This window comes from Asterias amurensis, chromosome 9 (genome assembly GCF_032118995.1).
Source record: "Asterias amurensis chromosome 9, ASM3211899v1".
Taxonomy (NCBI): Eukaryota; Metazoa; Echinodermata; class Asteroidea; order Forcipulatida; family Asteriidae; genus Asterias; species Asterias amurensis.
The window spans coordinates 12,809,974-12,829,690 of record NC_092656.1 but is presented as its reverse complement, the minus strand read 5'-3'; the positions used below and the strand labels follow the sequence as shown (position 1 = coordinate 12,829,690).

General features: G+C 38.3%; 1 protein-coding gene across 1 annotated transcript; it reads left to right on the top strand.

Annotated features, from left to right (window-relative positions):
- The first annotated feature begins 1,441 nt into the window (after positions 1 to 1,441).
- Positions 1,442 to 18,662, top strand: LOC139942244 (uncharacterized). The gene is made up of 6 exons (XM_071939031.1): positions 1,442 to 1,934; positions 8,158 to 8,262; positions 12,354 to 12,604; positions 13,231 to 13,306; positions 14,254 to 14,391; positions 15,223 to 18,662. Exons 1-6 carry the CDS (start codon positions 1,847 to 1,849, stop codon positions 15,765 to 15,767), a joined length of 1,203 nt encoding a protein of 400 aa, XP_071795132.1. The 5' UTR covers positions 1,442 to 1,846; the 3' UTR covers positions 15,768 to 18,662.
- The last annotated feature ends 1,055 nt before the right edge of the window (positions 18,663 to 19,717 follow it).

The window sequence follows — 19,717 nt, the reverse complement described above, 5'->3', positions numbered from 1 at the left end:
TCATCCATGGGCCTGAGCTTTAGGCTAGATAACTGTACAGAGAGAATAAGATGATGTGGTAGTTGTACACGGGGAGAAAACTACACCAATAGAAAAAACACACAATCTGTTTACAGTGACTGAAAACACATCCAACCCACATGGAGGCTCTGATATGGGTTCATTATGGATTCGAACCGGGGTCACGAATGTGCGATGGCATGCATGGGATCGATAAACTACCGAGTATTTTCATTCATCCATGGTAAAACTAGATCCAGAATGGCCCACGAAATACAATATCTTTTGAAGGGAAATCCAAACTATTTTGCGATCGAGTGCACGCTTTGAATGTGTGCAAACCATTAATTTGACAAACACAACTTATTGGTTTCTTTATCATTAATTTGTTAACAGGACCAGCGAATATGCTGACACTTTGTTGCAGAATCTGTGTTTGTTGAAAACTTAAGTAGACTCAAATTGAGTTTACTCTTCAAAAACATGACATAATACATTTAACAACAAAACCTTTCATAAAAGCATTAAATCACAAGTTCCTTGTGTGAAATAAAAGTGTGCAAAGTCCCCACTTATACACATAGCACTATTGACGATCATAATGGCCCACTGGACCCGCTAATCTGAATACAATTAAACAAAACCCTTTATAATAAAAAATAAAATAAAATAAAAACCGCCAACCACCAATTAAACACAATCTTTTGTCACTTTTCAGCCTCATTTTCCTATGAACTTTGATAGCGATAAAGCCTGATAATAACAAGTCATCTTTTGTAATCGAAATTGAAAAGCTAAAAGGTTTTGGCCGGGATGTAATAACAACCTGGACAATTGTGAGAAGTTAATCTAAACAACTTTTAGAAGAATGATCCGTTTTTTTTCTTTTAAGTTGTAAAACCTCTTTACATTTCCAACCCTCAATATACAATAAGTTTAATATTTATTTTACTCTGATAGAAGTCACCCGACGATAGTTTTGGGGTATTCCCACGGGGTGCGTCATCGTCTGTGAAAGGTGCAACTATTGTCCCCCTCTAAACCACGATATTAGCAACGGTTCGGCGCGTTCCAATTCTCTCACAGTCCACAATTGACTTCTTTACAAAACAATATGCAATGCAAAACCCACTTTTTTGAAGGCTTTCTCCCCGAAAACAGAGCAGTGATTGTATTAATTTGATAGTTGCTTAGAAGAGAATAGGTTATTAAAAGGCAATTTAAACCCAGCCAGGCGGAAATAAAATGCTCAAAGTGAGCATTTGCAGCCGGGAGTGAAGGGTGCGTATGTGTGTTTCATTAGTCATAAGTTTGGCATGCTGGGCTTTTATCAGTTAGAGGTTAAAGCCTAGCGGTCGATTGTACATACAGAACTCACACCGTGTTCTGTGTATGTACACAATACGACAGTTGTGTACTGTTGATGACGATGTTCTCGTCACTCAATCAGCGTTGTGATTCAACCTTGCCGGTGGTATAAGCTGTGTGCACACTGAAGCCGTGTATAGGCTATGTACAGTACGCACAGACGGTGAATGAACACAACCAGTGTGACGGCTTCATAATACTCGACAGTTCATCAACGATGCGGGAAAGTTGGTAACGCCCATAAGGCAAGCTCATTATCATCACTCAGTAGTCCTCTGACCACCAACACGCACGGACGGACCGTAAATTCATCGACTACTCCGCCGGGTCTCTCGCGTCGTTTCCCCGTTCCGTTCTTGCTGTCGTGAGGCGGTAATTTCTACGGGGTTGTAGGGTATAAGGTCGCCGGCTCCAGAGGGTGCCATATTGCGGGATGATTTAATCAGCAAACCTGTCGGAAATCAGACTTGACATTACGATGGAACGATATGTATGTAGAGGAACGATCAGGATGGATCTGCGGAGAATATTTTTGTCATTGGTGATAGTTATGTACGTCAATAATGGTAAGGATGATTTTTATACACAACTGCCTTATTTTTTTTCTTCTAAATTTAGATAAGCTAAAACACTGTATGACGGCAAACTCAATGCAAAACGCATCCATAAAATGGTGTACCGTTTTTAGATACAGCATGGTTTCGTACGACAATTTTTAGAAGGTATTTAAATATGCGTGTTGTAACTTCAAGGCCACACAATGCCGTATGTAGCTTATACAATCTAATGATGAAGCGTTGCTATGGTAACGCAGACAGGCTCTTGCAGACAACATATCACTGCTGTGACAGTGACGTCAAATGAGTTTCAAAATGATTCTCAAAATTTTACGTTTTTTAGGATAGTTTATAAAATATTACAATTCGAAGTAGCAGCAGTTTCCATAGTTGTCAATTCCAGTCATAATTATGATGCTTGAATTTTACTCACTCCCACCATGGATTGCTCCATGCTTCCACACAAGAATAATGCTCGTAAAATAACATTTAATAAAATTAACATAATTAACATTAACATAAAGTCTTGTCTCGTGTTTGTGTTTCTGTTGGGCTTATTGCCTTGATCAGGGGATCCCAGAATCATGAGTTGTTACTTCAATTTATCAATTAAGGAATATACAAACATCATTAGTTGAAACTGCACCTACATCGGAGTTTTTTTTCAACTTGCCTTGAAATAATATGCCCTTTTTGGGAAGGCATGCATAACACCCTTCCGAATTAACAGAAGCCCAACAATTACAAAATGCTATAACATTTAAGACAAAGCTATCCTCACATGCTACAAATTAAATGAGTGCCAAATCTGGCAATATTTTCTTATCTGACGCAAACTCCTTTATTAACTTCATGCACTATATAGGGCCTATGTATTTTGTCCTACGTCTTTTGTTAGTCTTCTGTATGTTTGTTTTGTGTTTGATTGTGTTTTTTCTTTCTTTTTTATTTGAGTGGTTTGCCTGTTTGTGTGTTTTTCATGTTGTGAGCTTGAATTGTTTGCTTATTGTCTTACTGTTACACTGTTAAAATGTTTGTTTATGTGTGTGTGTGTTTTTGAGGTTTATTTTGGGGGGATAAATTGTTTCAAAATATTTTGTAGTAAATGTTGTTTGTATATTTAGTTTATTTTGTTTGCCCAGGCGCTTGTGGAAGACGCATGTTGTGATGACAATTTTTAAAACTGATGTACTTCCCTAAACTTTACGTGGTCAAGATGTTTTCTTTCAATAATATATTATTGGCAATCTACCGGCGAGATTGTACACATGTTCTCTCAACAACTGCCAAGTGACACACAAACTATGACCCGGCCTCGAATAACGAACTCAACCCATATTATGTGACATAATCATTATGTTAGAGTACAAAGCCATTCTATGCTGCTGTATGCATGAGATATACCTCCCAGAAAGAACACAGTGCAATTATTCTCCATTTAACTTGACCTTTAACCCAAGTGTTTTAAAGGGACCCTCACAAAGTAATTATATATGAAATACATAATTTTTGAAATTATTATTTTTTTTTCTCCAGAAGGTCACTTATTTACCGCTTTTGGTCTCTATTTAAGAATTTCTTTTCAGTATAGCGTTCTCATCTTTTGTTACTGATGAAGAATAAATCAAACTTGGGATTTTTGAAAACAGCTGATTAAGTAGAAATACTTGCAAAAGTAAACAGTGAACCAGTCAACCCAAGAACGGCACCGTCGCAAGATATGGTAATGGATGGTAACCTAAGAATTGTTCTGTGCTGTGCTCAACGCAGCTCCATGAATTTAGGCTTAAGCGACGCTTGTATGAAACATGTAGCTAATAAGCACAACACAATAATGCTTACCAGATTAAGGTTACCAGCCAAAGTATAATTTCCCCATGTGCGATCTGAGACTGCCTGTTTTTTTTTTTTGTTTTTTTTTGTAAAGCACATTGTATGCTCAAGTTTGATTTTTCTGTTGAGGCAGGCAGGCCTATAGGCTAGACCTATGTGTCCTTTTTCGTATAAAACCCAAAACAAATCACTGGGACCACAATAAACTCCATTGCCCCGTTTCTGCATCTACATCGAATACACGTGCTGGGTTTACTCAAATCTTTTTTTTTCTCAAATATAATTATATGGCCTTGCCTAGCTCGAGGCAGTAATCCATGCCTTTAGGACCTGTTATTAGAATGTTTGGGCTTAAGCTCCTGAAATACACAAAGTAGGCCACAATCAGGGCCCAATTTCATAGAGCTGCTAAGCACACAAATTTGCTTAGCATGAAATTTCTTACTTGATAAAAACAGAATTACCAACCAATTTTCCATTTGTTGCATATTGCTTGTTATTTTTTTTTAAGCTGTTGTTTGCTCATCCTTAAAATCACGTGGAAACTTTGTTGGTTATCCTGTTTTTATCAAGGAAGAAATTTCATGCTGAGCAAATTTGTTTGCTTAGCAGCTCTATGAAATTGGGCTTGCACACAACAATGCCGTGTTTTTCTCGAGTAACCTTAATTGATTCCAAAGTTTCTACCTTTTCTTTAAGGTGACCCTGGAGGTCATGTTGTTCAGGGGCCGGTGTAAATAAAGCCGACCTAAAGTCACAATCCGAAACGACAGAGAGCCGCACCTAACCCTACGGCCCTGCCCTGTTAATTTACCCATGGAGGAAGAAAAACGATTAGTGCATATCAGATGATTATTTCAGAACCTCCAAGGGTGTTGAAGATTAAATTTGTTGCACCATTCCTTCCTATGTTGCACCAAGCGTGTCATCATATACAGTTGGTAACATGAGAAAGGGTTCAGTTGACTATGTACACAAGAAATTATATTTGGTTTAATACTTGTTATTCTACCACAGGTGGTATTTTTTAGTGACATTCAATTTCATAGTTCCAGAGTGTCGTTTACACAACTATTAAAATACAAAGATACACTTAAAGTACACCGACTTTTCGAAACAACTTTGGTGTGTTCCTTAGTAACAACAATGAATTTAATAGATTAAGCAAGATTGCATTAAAACTTGATTATCCATGATCCACAGAGTCAAATTGTATTGGCCTTCAAGAGCAGATTATAAAACAGTAACTGGACATGAATTTGTCGTCGAGCTTTGACGAGTGTGCGTCTAGTTTTATTACTGTTTGTGATAATGACTATGTACATGGTAGTTCTGGATCTGGATACTCAACGCTGCGCCAAACGAGAAGAGAATTTTATTAATAATTGGAGGAAAACCCCAGATAATACAAGGCCACTCAGTCAGGGAATGATTGAAAAACCAATCCACACTGGTGTCTCTTTTTGGGATGAGTGTTGGTTCTTAGGGGTAACTCATTGTTTTCCCCAGTGAAACAAACGCCTTGGAGCGAAAATTGCACTTTCCATGTAACCAAAAACTTAATATACCCTCTGCCCTCTATGATTGAAAAACGGGAATTTCTAGAAATTATTTATAGTGAGTGATACTTTGAGTTCTTCGAAACACTTAGAAGTCATGGCTATGGGGTGTTGGCAAGTGGAATGTTTAGACATAACTTACATATTTCCCCCCACATTTTGTCGTTAAATTAAAACAACCACTTGTTACAAACTGTTCGATTTGTCCAATAAATCATTTGTAATTAATGACGAATATCCGGGTGTTTCTTGTCCCTTTTTTTTTTTTTTTTAGTACCGGCGGCCGTTCTAAAACCTTAATTGGAACAACCTGTTTGGTTTACCCAAAATGCCTGACCTTGTGGGTTTCTTTTATAAACGTGACTAAATGTCTGTACTGTATACTAGTCATTTTGTGTCTAGGTCAAAGACAGAGGACGTTTATATATTGGGGCAATTTGGTTCCAATCTGAGAGCTTGTGATGTAGTTCACCCAGTAGCAATTCTCCATGCAAAGTTTTGCTAAAAACAATAATATACTACTGAAGACAAAACCACAAAATGGCCGATACGCAATTTAAAAACTTATAACAACTTTTAAAACTTATAAAATCAAGCAATGAACTATATTGCTCCATAATTGTACGGTGTGATTTGTGATAACATCCTATTTTGATCATTGGTGGAGGAGGACCACTCATCAGGAGAACACAAAATTAGCATGTTGTGCGTAATTTTTAAATAACTGATTGATAGACTGAAACAATATCATTTCGAAATGTTCAATTCAGTTAAAAGCAGTGGACACTATTGGTAATTACTCAAAATAATTATTAGCATAAAATTTTACTTGTTTACGAGTAATGGGGAGCTGTTGATAGTATAAAACATTGTGAGAAACGGCTCCCTCTGAAGTGACGTAGTTTTCGAGAAAGAAGTAATTTTCCACGAATTTGATTTCGAGACCTCAAGTTTAGAATTTGAGGTCTCGAAATCAAGCATCTGAAAGCACACAACTTCTCAAATTTTCCCAGGTTTGTTATTTTATGTATATGTTGAGATACACCAAGTGAGAAGACCGGTCTTTGACAATTACCATTAGTGTCCACTGGCTTTAACAAATAACACCCCCAAACTGAGTGAATGACTTTGAACATTAAGAGAATAAAATCATTGATCAAGTTTTACTGGAGGCAAACATAGAATGGGGGCATGTCTTGAAGCCCATGCTTGTGTGGCAATATGGCTGGTTCGGGACAGACACACATACATGAAAGAACACACGGACCGAGGACAAAACTCATACGTCACAACGTAAAAACAAAAGACTCAGAGATCAACATTGAATACGTTATAGAGTGAACACAATTTTGTTGTGTGCTGTTGTGGAGTTCGACCAGATTCCCATGGCAGCAAACATCACCAAACGTAAACACAGCACTGAATAATGAGATTGGTGAACCTTGCTCTGAATTGAAATCATAGCATTAACCTGGGGGCAAAGTTGAATGTGACACAAACACAGCGCATTACAAAAAAAATAATAAGCAGTGCTTGTGGCGTAGCAGAGCCTTAACACCACTTAGAAATGTGCAGTTGGAGTGTTAGTGATTTTTAATAACAACAACCAAATACATGTTCATACAATTTGAAAGGCGTTGATGCGTACAGTGTTCGGCTCCTCCGATTCCATTCGAAACCTTAAATAACACATGGATCATTTTTTTTTTAATGTGAATGCTCGATGGATAAACCAATCATTGTGAAATGGCTGACTCGGTGGAGCCCTGTGCAAATTAATTGCCTCGTTCACTCCAAAACGATGCAACTTTCCGCAAAACACATATATGCCGCAGCGACCTAGGCAGACAATTTGTTTGACATTTTATGTTCATGGTTGAATGGAAATATAGGTTTTGTATCACACGTGAAATTAATAACAATAGATTTTATAGACGCCTACATTAGCAGCTATGTAAAAAAGCATTTGAGAAAAAAATCACTTCCAAGTAGTGTGGCTATTGAAAACGGAATCAGTTAATCCCACAAATTTTTAATTTGAGAACTGTTACTGTAAGTAACGTTTCTCAGATTGTGTAGTCAACTAATGAATAATTGTTCTTCCTGCGTGGACAATAGGCGCTCCGGATTTTCGAAGACAACTCAAAAATGCTATCACGTTATGAAATTTTCATAGGTTAGTTTTCTGGTCTACATTTAAAAAGAACATTAAAGGCAGTGGACACTATTGGTAATTACTCAAGATAATTACTAGCAGAAAGCCTCACTTGGTAACAACTAATAGGGAGAGGTTGATAGTATAAAACATTATGAGAAACTGCTCCCTCTGAAGTGACGTAGTTTTCGAGAAAGAAGTAATTTTCGACGAATTTGATTTCGAGACCTCAAGTTAAGAATTTGAGGTCTCGTAATCAAGCATCTGAGAGCACGCAACTTCATGTGACAAGGGTGTTTTTTCTTTCATTATTATCTCGCAACTTCGATGACCGATTGAGCTCAAATTTTCACAGCGTTGTTATTTATGCATATGCTGAGATACACCAACTGTGAAGAGTAGTCTTTGACAATTATCAAGTGTCCACTGTCTTTAAACGCTTCTAAAAAAAACAAAACAAAGGTTTAACGTTTCATTCAAAACTGTTAAACATTTTTTGGTCAGTATAGTTTTTATTTGCCTTTTATATTTTAGGAACAATGGAATTTAATGAGGTAGCGCAAATACCCCGAAGTTCTTCACAATGTTTCTTTTATCCATTCAAATAATTTTTCCAAAGTTTTCTTCACGAATTTTAATAAAGCTATGTTTTGATTTCATGTGCATATTTTTACTTTCTTCGCAGAGGTGAGTGCGCAAGACTGTCAGTTTAGGAATAATCTTTGTGATTGGCAAAACGAGGGAGACATCGACTGGGTGCAGAAAACAGTCATCAATGGTCCCGATTCGGGTAAGTGAAACATTTTTCCGTAATAGAAGTTTTTGCACAATCAAATTTGGGTTGAACAAAGGAATTTAGTCTTCGTTCAACCCCAAATTATTTAAAAGTTACCAAAATAGTTTACCCTTGTGGTTTGCTCTTATTTTAATCGTTTAACAACGTTTCACGGGTATGAATGCCGTCATCTGACAGGATCAAAAGGATGTTTCTGCATGTCCGTCGATTACAAGTTATACAAAACCAAATGTAAGATAAATAAACACAAAGAAATACAATAATTGTGTCCCTTTTTGTTCGCGATGGTTATACCCTGTTTGTCATAAAGGCCTTCTTTCAAAATTAAACTCCTCAAAACATTGAATTCCGAAAAGTTAAAACAATTGGAAATTATACCGCTACATTTGTAATGGTCATCAAGCACGTTAATATTAACCAGGTCAGGGATATATATTACATTCCTTATATGCAAATTACCTACTATTATTAAACAACTACTTTTTAATTAATCACTACCCCGTTTATTTAATTAAACTTGCTGGGATTAATTTAAGCAATTCAGTCAAACTTCAAACTCTGACTAGTTTGACTTATCTCACTGCTGCATATTTAATTGTTTAAGTGTGCAAATTAGCGTATGGACTTATCTAACAAATCGAAGGCTATATAAAGTCCACGGGTCTAATTATAATTTTGTGTTCGATCAAAGATAAAACCAGCACGCGTCTCTCTGACATTTACGACGGTCTTTAATGAAGGGCGTTTCCCTTTACTGCTCAGTGCGTTGGGATAGCCCTGTATTAATAAAACATGTGAGTCACACAGCATGGAGTCGCTTCTATTGATGTTAAATTGTATAATTATGTACTGGTAACAAAGCTGGTAAAATATGCCTACGTATAAAACTCACTATGAATGTTGCTTTGTGTAATGTCATTATTCATCAGAAATTTCTACCCCCCAAAAAATCGTATCAATATTACCACCTGTTAGTAGTCGATGAAGATACGTGTGGAGGGGGTGTTACATGTTTTGAAATGGGGGTGGGGGTTCTACGTGTTTTAAATTCAGCTGGAGACATCGTGTGGCTTCTAATTATCAATGCAGTTGGAGACACTGTGTAGTTTCAAATAATTATAATGTTATGTGAACTTCTGTTGTTTGACAATACAATTATTAAGGGTGCATTTACACAGTGCACCAGGCACATTATTTATGAGCGGAGTGTGCCACCATCGAACACATGCGATGGAGTGGTTCTGACAGATGGTCAGTCATCAACTCGCTGGAAAATAAGACCAACAGTAGAAGGGTTAACCTACCAGTAGCCAATTAGCATAACGTTGGAACTGGCACCAAAGTATATTCAGGGGTATTCTCACGGTGTTTTGGGAGTTATTGGCATACGAACGCCGCGTTTTTATTGTTGTGTTATTTTCATCTGCTTGTTTTCCTGACGTAAATGGATTTATTGGAAACTCTAATTTCTAGATATAAAACAATAAACAATTTTACCCCCTGCAGCTTTGTGTTGAACGTGGAATGCAAAGGTTGCTCTGCTGGCAAGGCATGTTTGTTTACGTCAACCACTTTACTATCAATCAGTATGTGCTGGGTATGGTCGCCCACGCCATTCCACGCACTCACTACATCATAGACCCCATTAAACCCCGAGGTCGCAGGTTCAAGTCCATACAAACAGAAGTCTGGGCTCAACTTAATAAAACTTTTAGGCAGAAAATACTACTCGACATATTTGTTTCGCTTAGCGAACATCGAGTGGGGCACCAGCCAAAACAATACAAACTTAGTATAATGTTGGCAGATGGCAAGTATGCTAAGCAGCTGTGCTTAAAGACAGTGGACACTGTTGGTAATTGTCAAAGACTAGTCTTCACAGTTGGTGTATATCAACATATGCATAAAATAACAAACGTGTGAAAATTTGAGCTCAATCGGTCGTCGAAGTTGCGAGATAATAATGAAAGAAAAAACACCATTGTCACACGAAGTTGTGTGCTTTCAGATGCTTGATTTCGAGACCTCCAATTCTAAACTTGATGTATCGAAATCAATTTCGTTGAAAATTATTTCTTTCTCGAAATCTACGTCACTTTTAGAGGGAGCTGTTTCTCACAATGTTTTATACTATCAACCTCTCCCCATTACTCGTAATCAAGAAAGGTTTTATGCTAATAATTATTTTGAGTAATTACCAATAGTGTCCACTGCCTTTAACAGGGCAATTTTACCCTTGTGAGAAGGAAAACGAACATGGATTTGGTGCAATACCACAATAAGTTACATTCTATAGAAATACCTTCATTTAAATTATAGTATAAACAATAATATCGACATCTTATCTATTGAATTTCTCTAGAAAACAAGCGGTTCTATAAAGTTCTATATAACATTAAAGCCATTATACACTTTCGGAACAGAAAAAATAAATAAATGTTCACAGATTTACAAGTATTTTACAGGGAAGGTAACGGTTAAAGACTTCTCTTGAACTATTATTCCATGAAATGCTTTACCTTTGGAGAAAACATTGAAAGAATTATCAATTCTCGACATCGAGAATTACGGATTTAAAGTAATAAACACATGTCATGACACGGCGAAACGTGCAAAAACAAGAGTAGGTTTTCCCGTTATTTTCTCCCGACTCCGATGACCGATTGAGCCTAAATTTTCACAGGTTTGTAATTTTATAAAAAATAAAAGTTGTGATATACGAAGTGTGGGCCTTTGGACAATACTGTTTACCGAAAGTGTCCAATGGCTTTAAGGACATTCTATAGAATTCTATATGTGCACATGTGCGAGTTTTGTGATGGGCAAGTCCGTTTTATGCTGTGCAGCAATTTCGATCATCAAAATGTCACCGTCCCATAATATTGCAAAGTAAAATAAGCAGACGTGAATTGCGCAATAGTTTTGGAATGTTCCAAAAGCCTTCGCCTCACCCAAAGGCTGTATCAGCACAGTGAAGGGTTTTGGGAACAAGGATGTCTTTGACATTTAATGAAGGAACTACAAACACTTCTCTATTGTTATCAAAAACGAAACTAGTTTTATTCATACTTCGGTATTTGTTCAGTGCAAGACAGTGGCCACCTAACACCGGTTTTGAAGTATAATCTTCTGAATTAATTTTAAACAACAATACACAGTAGACACCAGAATTACAGCACCTATTTGTTTACATCACTTCAGTTCTTGTTATTTACATTTGGCATTTATTTTGTTATATATAATAATGTATGATGTTTCTTTTCCGGAAAATTTACCGTTGACGTTGTATCTTTATTGGTGTTATAAACCGAACGTGAAGATAAACAGTGGGCCGGGTGTGTTGAACATTGTAGTGGCGTACGTGTGTGGGTTGAAGTTCACATTATTGAATTGAAGTACTAAAATAAATAACACTAGGTAAACTAAATGGTGAAACCCATAATTTACATACTAGGAACATTCGTCATCAATAGGTCCCGTTTGAAATGTAGACCTAGCAACCAATATTTGGTGCTGTTGTCATGACCGAGTGCAGCCAAGCCAAATAACATGGCAGTTAACATAATTCATTTTGGTTCTAACACCGATGTGTATTATTTAAGCACTATAAACTTAGTAAACACGATGTATGTGAACAAAACCCCAGGCAAATCACTCGGGTGGGAGTCGAACCAACGACCTGCCTGTAGCCATTGGTCTAGCTCGGTGGTCTAATGGTAAGACATTTACTCTGGCAATGCAAAGGTCGTGGGTTCGAATCCCACAGAGTGATTTGCCGTTTTTTTCAACTTAACTCGTATACAATGCTTAGTTATCAAAAGAAATTCTTCAAAACACCTTTTTACAACGCATTTCGTTGAAATTGATACGAAGATACCTGGAGAGCTTAAAGGGATTCAGAACCAATCACAAGGTAGTGATTGTATAGCATTTAACCAAAAGTTCTTTCTTTGTATTTCAGAAACGAAGTCTCAAGCAAACCTAGTCTGGAACTATGCTCTGTTACGACTTAGCTATTTACATTCAAAGAAGTGTTTCCCTTACACAATTTGATTCATGTTCTATTTTATATCTATCTCTCACAGCTCATTATGCCGAGGTTGTAACAGACGCCACGCCCCCTGGCCAACATACAGCCGTGCTAACCAGCATGACACAGAATCATGTTATGACAATGTTGGGATTCTTCTACCGCTTGGGGGCGCCAAACACGCTGACCGTGGTGGCAAGGCTGGACGGGGGCGATGTTGAAACATTATGGTCCCGTAATGGGACCGAGGATAGTGAAAGTTGGATCGAGGTTGATTTACCCGTTCCCAAAAGCAGCAGTTTTCAGGTAAATTCAACGTTCAGTTTTTCCTTTAGGTTTTCCCAGCAAATGCTCCGTTGTTCAACAACCTAAAGAAGTATTTGAATTTCGACAGTTTAGGCATTTCTAAATTTAATGAGATAATTTTTAATTATAGAGCAGCAACAAGGGACTTGTCACCGTCAACCACTCTATTTCATAAAAAAAAGCAGTAGTAAAATTCAACCAAAGAATGTGCAAATAATGTAGTCTTGAATGCCTATGGTAACCGAAACAAACATGCCGTGAGAATAATAATGTGAGCACAACAAAACGAAATTAGATGCAATACTAGACGAAGAAAAAACCTGGACTGAACGACCAAGGAAATAAACATGGTTGAGAACTCGATTTCGAATGAATGAAACTGACGAAAATCTAGCTAACTTTTCTGAAAATGACTGAAACCTGATGTATCCGTTGCGAAAAAAAAACAATCATTGTAATGTAAACGAAGATAATAATGTAAGGCAATAAGCACTACACACAGTTGTGTACGTTTGTTTAAAAAAATCTTTTCTAAACAGGCCTCAATCTCACCTCTTTGTATGCTAAAATGAATGTTATGTAAAAGTTTGATGAAACATTCCTCTGTCTTGGTTATTATTTTCCAGATATCTATAAAAGCGGTTCTACCCGATAATTCCACTTCATTTGTTGGCTTGACCAATATCACCCTACGCGTTGGCGGTAAGTCTATCATTATTCTCATTAGAATCGACCCAATCATTGGTGATCTGTTTGCGGTGCGTAACGCCGCACCAGGTTTTAAGTCCGAGATGGTCCGAGTTAAACGTAACTCGATGCCCGCCCGATTCCCTCAAAACATAACCCAAATGGACCCCGAGTGGGGTCCCGGGTGAATATGGCTCAACAATCAGTCGCAAACTACTCACAAACCCAGCTAATTGTGACTTGGGTAAGCCTGCAGCCGATTTCACCAAACGCTAGGATTAATCCCATCTCGAGTTAGGACTAGTAACCCGTCTTCAAGACATTATACACTTTTGGAACAGAAAAAAAAGTTCACAGATTTACAAATAACTTACATGGTATACAGAAGGTCATGGTGAAAGACTTCTATTGAAATATTATTCCATTAAATGCTTTACTTTTTGAGAAAACATTTAACCAATAATTATCAATTCTCGATATCGAGAATTACGGATTTATTTTAAACACATGTCATGACACGGCGAAACGTGCGGAAACAAGGGTGGGTTTTCCCGTTGTTTTCTCCCGACTCCGATGACCGATTGAGCCTAAATTTCCACAGGTTTGTTATTTTATATATAAGTTGTAATACACGAAGTGTGGGCCTTTGGCGATACTGTTTACCGAAAGTGTCCAATGGCTTTAACTTAAGACTCGGGTTAATGCGTCTCAACGTCTTCGGATACGGAACTGAACTCGTCCTAAGTCCTAAGATTAGTCATCAGTTAGAAAGAGTTTGGTGAAATCGACGGCTGGTGGCCCCCAAAAAATGAATATTTTGCATAGTTCTGTGGCATCCAGTGGATTCGTTTGTGCATTCCAGCTTCAGCTAGGCCTACCCCTTTCGTTTTATACAATTAGGCCAGTTTGATTGTGTTGATTTATTTGTGTAACCACCTCATTATTTCGTTTTCACCATACAGATGATGAATGTGCCGCCATGCCGTGCCTAAATGGCGGCTTTTGCATTGATGGAAATCGTTCGTTTACCTGTGTCTGCAGTTCCGGGTTCAAAGGCGAACTTTGTCAGATTGACACGAACGCACCACCAAGAACAACAGGTTGGTTTTGTCACATCATTTTTAAAATCACCACAAAAACGTTTCCTCAACTTTCACTCTGTGCCTCGACTACTCCTTCAATTTTCCTTGTTTGTCTCAGTGTAAAGATACTACGAGCTAGGTCCAGCACCTCTGTTCAATTTTATTGCCATAGTCAACTTGTAAAAGAACACAATCAGAACCATTGTTTCGAGTTTTTTCTTTCTTAAGTTGTCGGCACCTTAAGACTACACTCAACTCCGCCTACTCGCTCATGCTCAGTGTTAACCAGAGTTGTGCCGTGTCCGAAACGGCGACTTCGGTTACAGCCATATTGCCAACCTCTGCCCTTCAACTACAGCGTGGCTGTACTGCAACGCAGATATAGAAAATAACTGCAGGCGGCCGTGTCCGAAACGGTTCGGCTACAGCTTTGGCTAGATCAGCGCGTCTGCCAGTGTTGAAGAATAGGCAGACACGCGCGATCTAGCCTTAGAGCTGTAGCCGAGGTCGCCGTTTCGGACACACCTAGCCTGCAATTATTTTCCTTAAACATACGCGTTAATACAGTAGGTTCGTTTAGAGGGACACGATACAAAGATGAAGAGCAAAGGTTGGCAATGTGTAGCGAGGGTCTATGAAAAAGAGAAAAATTGTTGTCGAAAAAACCCAAACAATCACCACATGCAACGGGACGTTAAATGAGTTGTTCAACTTTAGGCCATGATTGAACCTTTGACACTTTTGGGTTCATGTGCCTGACACTTTAGTCTACTGTTAATTTGTTTTCTCCATACGTGTATTTCTTGTTTTGTTAATTAATTTGTTCAACGTTTGTATTCTGTTACACAGCGTTACCAACACCTCAAACAAGTTCAACTCGCCTGTCCACCATCTTAACAACTCTGTTGTCCACTACGCACCCTACCAAATTCCAAAAGACAACAGTGATAAAAATGTCGCCCTCTGTTGACACCACTGTGAAATATGACACTCCCACCACTCCGTTAAGTCTACCAGTGAAATCTGACAAGCAAAGGAAGGGCATGGACGAACCTGTAATGATTGTCATCATTGCTGTAGCAGCTATCGTTGGTATCGCTATTTTCGTCACCATTGTGTGGATGATGGCTTATGTCAAAAAGCGCTCGTGGAGGCCTAACTATCACGAGAGGGGGGTGTCCATGGAGAACGTTAACAACACGGCTTCTGTAAACGGAAAATGGACAAGCACGGTGGATCTACCGGGATCGATACCGGAGTCCAAACACGCACTCACACCCGTCGCTGAGGACGCCATTCCTCCTAAAGTTGAGAGCATTTATGTGGTGTCGCCTGCAGGTGTTAATCCCATTGGAATTGTTAATCCTGGATACAATATTGAACATATGTATTGAAAAGTTCCAATGGGAAGTTGAACCTTACTGTTGAAAACTTGCTAAATGCAAGAGCGCCCTCAAACGATTACAAATTGTGCTAAGCTTTTTTCCACCAAAGCATCTTACAATCTCCAGTACGGGGACTTATGCAGCGATGCATGTTACTTTGCCCTAGCCGTCCAAAATGGCCTCACTGATAGACACGGAGACAAGACTATCGTCATGTATTAGATGAACGAATAAGTGACTCACTAGTTGCAGCACTGTTTACACGTGTTTTAAAGACAGTGGACACTATTGGTAATTGCCAAAGACCAGTCTTTCACTTGGTGTATCTCAACATTATGCATGAAATAACAAACCTGTGAAAATTTGAGCCCAATCGGTCGCCAAAGGTGCGAGATAATTTTTTTTTTTTAAGTACTCCACTTCAGAGGGAGCCGTTTTTCACAATGTTTTATACTATCAACCTCTCCCCAACTCATCCCAAGTAAGGATTGATTCTAATAATTATTTTGAGTAATTACCAATAGTGTCCACTGTCTTTAAGCGTTTGTGGATCACCATTCCCGTATCCATTCCATTTAACAACGGACTTCCCCGTTGGCGGGAAGAGCACGATGTTTATAAAGAGCGCCCTCTCTGTAGCTCCAATCTTTGTGGCAGACTGGCACAACCTGACGTAGCCTGAACATCTGACGTCACACTTCGAGGTTCATGAATGACGCCAGCGATCTGCCGATAGCCTAAGCCATATTCACCTATGACCTCGCACTCATTTCATCTGGAGATTCCATGAACTCGATAGGGTTAGAGTTCGCAGTCAAATCCTACGTACACGTAATTGTGTACGATGAAATAAATGCGCGCTGCTGTATGTAGACGACTGCAGGAACTGCAGCTGGCAAACATCACCCCGGACAAATCAAAACCTGTCTTTATTCTTGCGGATAGGCAGGGACCAGTCTAAACCAGTGTGGGATAATGCAAACCGAACCGTAAAAGTGAAGGTGATCGATTGTAAGTGTCTTGTCACGTGGATCGATGATTGATCCCAAAACCAAATGACTCAAGAATTGCCATGAGTGGAATCCACAACACATGATGTCAAGTTTCCCGTGTTTACGACTTTATGGCGTGTATACTACGTAGTTTCAATTTGTAACCAGCCGGAGTTAGCGCCAGCCATACGATCCAATTCTCAAACAAGAAAGTAGTGGATTTGCAATGTTGAACTACACGATTTTAAGTTCAGCACCAAATTACTTATAATTTACCCAGTTACTTCCCTGGTGTATTCTTCTAAGTTTCAAAGACACCACTAACCAATGGGATATTTTTGGGACGCTTGGTGGCAGCAGACTTACCAAGTAAAACCTATTGTTCTCGGTAATGTGCGCATGCTCAGAACAACGTAAACAATGCAATTTACCTGGTAAGTCTGCTGCCACCTATCGTTCCAAAGTCTCCCATTTTAGGAGTATAATCTTATCCCCTTTAAAAGTTGAAAACATGGTCCCACCTTGGCTCTGCTGTGACCCCTGTTTGTAAGAAGGAAGATTCGGGGCAGGGAGAAGGTTTCTGAAATTGGTTGGGGTTTATATGCTGTGGGCTCCCATGGCATGGAATTTTACGGCTGCCACGACGGCCATTGCCATTTCTCGATGCCAGTTACTGACCTTGGGGCCCTACAAACTTTACCCATCGAGGGCCAAAGTGGCTTTACTCTAAATATTACGAAATTCCTGGTCTTGACTTCCACATTATCCCAAATTCTCAGAATCTGTAGTTTGATTAACACAAAACAGGGATGCATGATTTATATTTTAAAGAGGACACTCATTCCAAACCGTATTCATGTATTTTGTAAAAATGTCTTCAAAACAGTGTGTTTGCGTTTTTTTAAACACAACGTTACCATAGTTTGTGATTATTTAATCAGACAAAGTTTTCGTTAATAGCAGTTGCCTTAAAGGCATTTTCCACATGCCATTTTTACAAATTATTTGTAGTCGCTGCTTCTTTCACAAACAAAATTGAAATAACTAAGAAAGCAACTCATGCAGAAATATATACTCAGGGCCTCGGTGCATAGTAAAATATTTTACATCACACTAGCTGATATCTTTGCTAAGGATCTGAAATATTATTTTTGCTCATAAATCATGTGATGGTCATTACATACGTCTTCCGGGTATTGGTCACTCTCCTGATTGTCCATTCATGCCGCATGATATACTTTCATTGTGGTATTTTGTGGCGTCTGTTCACTTCCTCACTTTATACTGATTCTCTTGATTATTTTTCAATTTACTTTCAACGCCGCAGCCATAACGAACAATTATATTGTACATAATAATACGCTGAAAATAATAATAATATGATATTTTTGAATCTAAAGATTTGTACATAATTGTTACACAATGTCAAAAGCACTCATGAAAATGTTTTGTATCATATGTTTTTATAAAGAACGTAGAGTTTTTTTTAGAGTTAGCTATATTTATTGAAAATATTGATGACTTTACGCAGTTGTGATATTTTAAAACAAGAATCACGTGGAACCGACAATTTTGGGAATTAAAAACTCAAGTAAGCGAATAATTTGAATTGATGATGTGATTCTTTTAAGAAGGTGTCTAACTGGCCAGTGATGTAGGCAAATATTTTGTTTGACGTACGTGTCGAACAAAATGTAACGCACCATTTATGTTCGACTTGGATTAATATTTCTGAAAAGAATGTCCGACAGCCAATTTAGGACCTTTATAATTGACCCTGCTACGTCAAACACAATTATAATGAACAGTGTATCCGACAATCCACTTTGTTCGGCTCAATCTGTTGTGCACTATGTCTGACCGATTTGTGTCCGACAAGCTATTTTGGACGACTCATTATGTCCAACAAACCATGCTGTTCAACCCATTCTGTAAAAGAAAAACTTTTTTTCTGACATGCGTTCTACAAACCATATGTCTCAGTTTGTCGACAAATTAATATTGTCGAACAGAATGGTTCATGTCGGACACTATGGTGCATAACAAACGCCTGGTTGTTAAAGGGACACGTTGCCTTGGATCGGTCGAGTTGGTCTATGAAAAGCGTTTCAAAACCGTTTATTGCAAACGATTAGATAGATGTTTTAAAAAGTATACTTTAATGATCAACACAAAAATTGCGTGGTTTTCCTTACTTTGTGAACTAACACGGTCGGCCATTTCTGGGAGTAAATCAGCCGGTTATCGAAACTGCTCAGCCAGATTTGATTATGCTAAGCAGGTTTCATACAAGTAGGATTTGAAACTTTGCATGGTGGAAATAAAATGAACCCTAACGACGATCAGAGCATACTGATCGAAACGTTGAAGCGTCAGCAATCGGTTCTTTTCAGAACCAACACTATACGCAGCTCTTAAACCACAATGAAAAGAAGAACAACAATAAAAAAAAACATTTATTTCAATATTAAAAAATAGTGACAAATCCACGTAATTATGGAACTACTATCTGGAACAGATCGCAAAATTCATGACATGGCGTTATGACTGGTCAGTTCCTGCTTATCAGGACCAATTTCCTTTAAAAAGCAAAACCCTGAGTGTTACTGGTATCACAAATAATTTAGACCACCGCTCAGTTTGAAAGCGTAACCGTGAACTGTCCTTGGCTGTTCCCCGCCCTTGATCTTTGAAACCCGCAGATAACTGGACACGCCCTCTACTGTTATCAGCAGGAACCAACACGGTGTTATTCCACCCCTCATTGCTGTCCTTAGAGATAAAACGATCAAACGGAACGTTGAACTTCTCACTCTCCAATAAAAATAATCATATTTGGAATTCTCTCTTAAATCTTCTCCACCTATCAAGGGCAATAGCTAATGATTGGGTAATCAATATTTCTAACAACGAAGTAAAAACAGAAACTCAATTAACAACATAGTTACAAATAAACATCAACCCCTA

Bases quoted from the DNA above. Each gene is read 5' to 3' on its own strand.
- LOC139942244 (XM_071939031.1), top strand. From the start codon at position 1,847: ATGGAACGATATGTATGTAGAGGAACGATCAGGATGGATCTGCGGAGA. The intron at 12,605-13,230 runs GTAAATTCAACG...ATTATTTTCCAG, and splicing joins CCAAAAGCAGCAGTTTTCAG to ATATCTATAAAAGCGGTTCT. The intron at 14,392-15,222 runs GTTGGTTTTGTC...TCTGTTACACAG, and splicing joins CGCACCACCAAGAACAACAG to CGTTACCAACACCTCAAACA.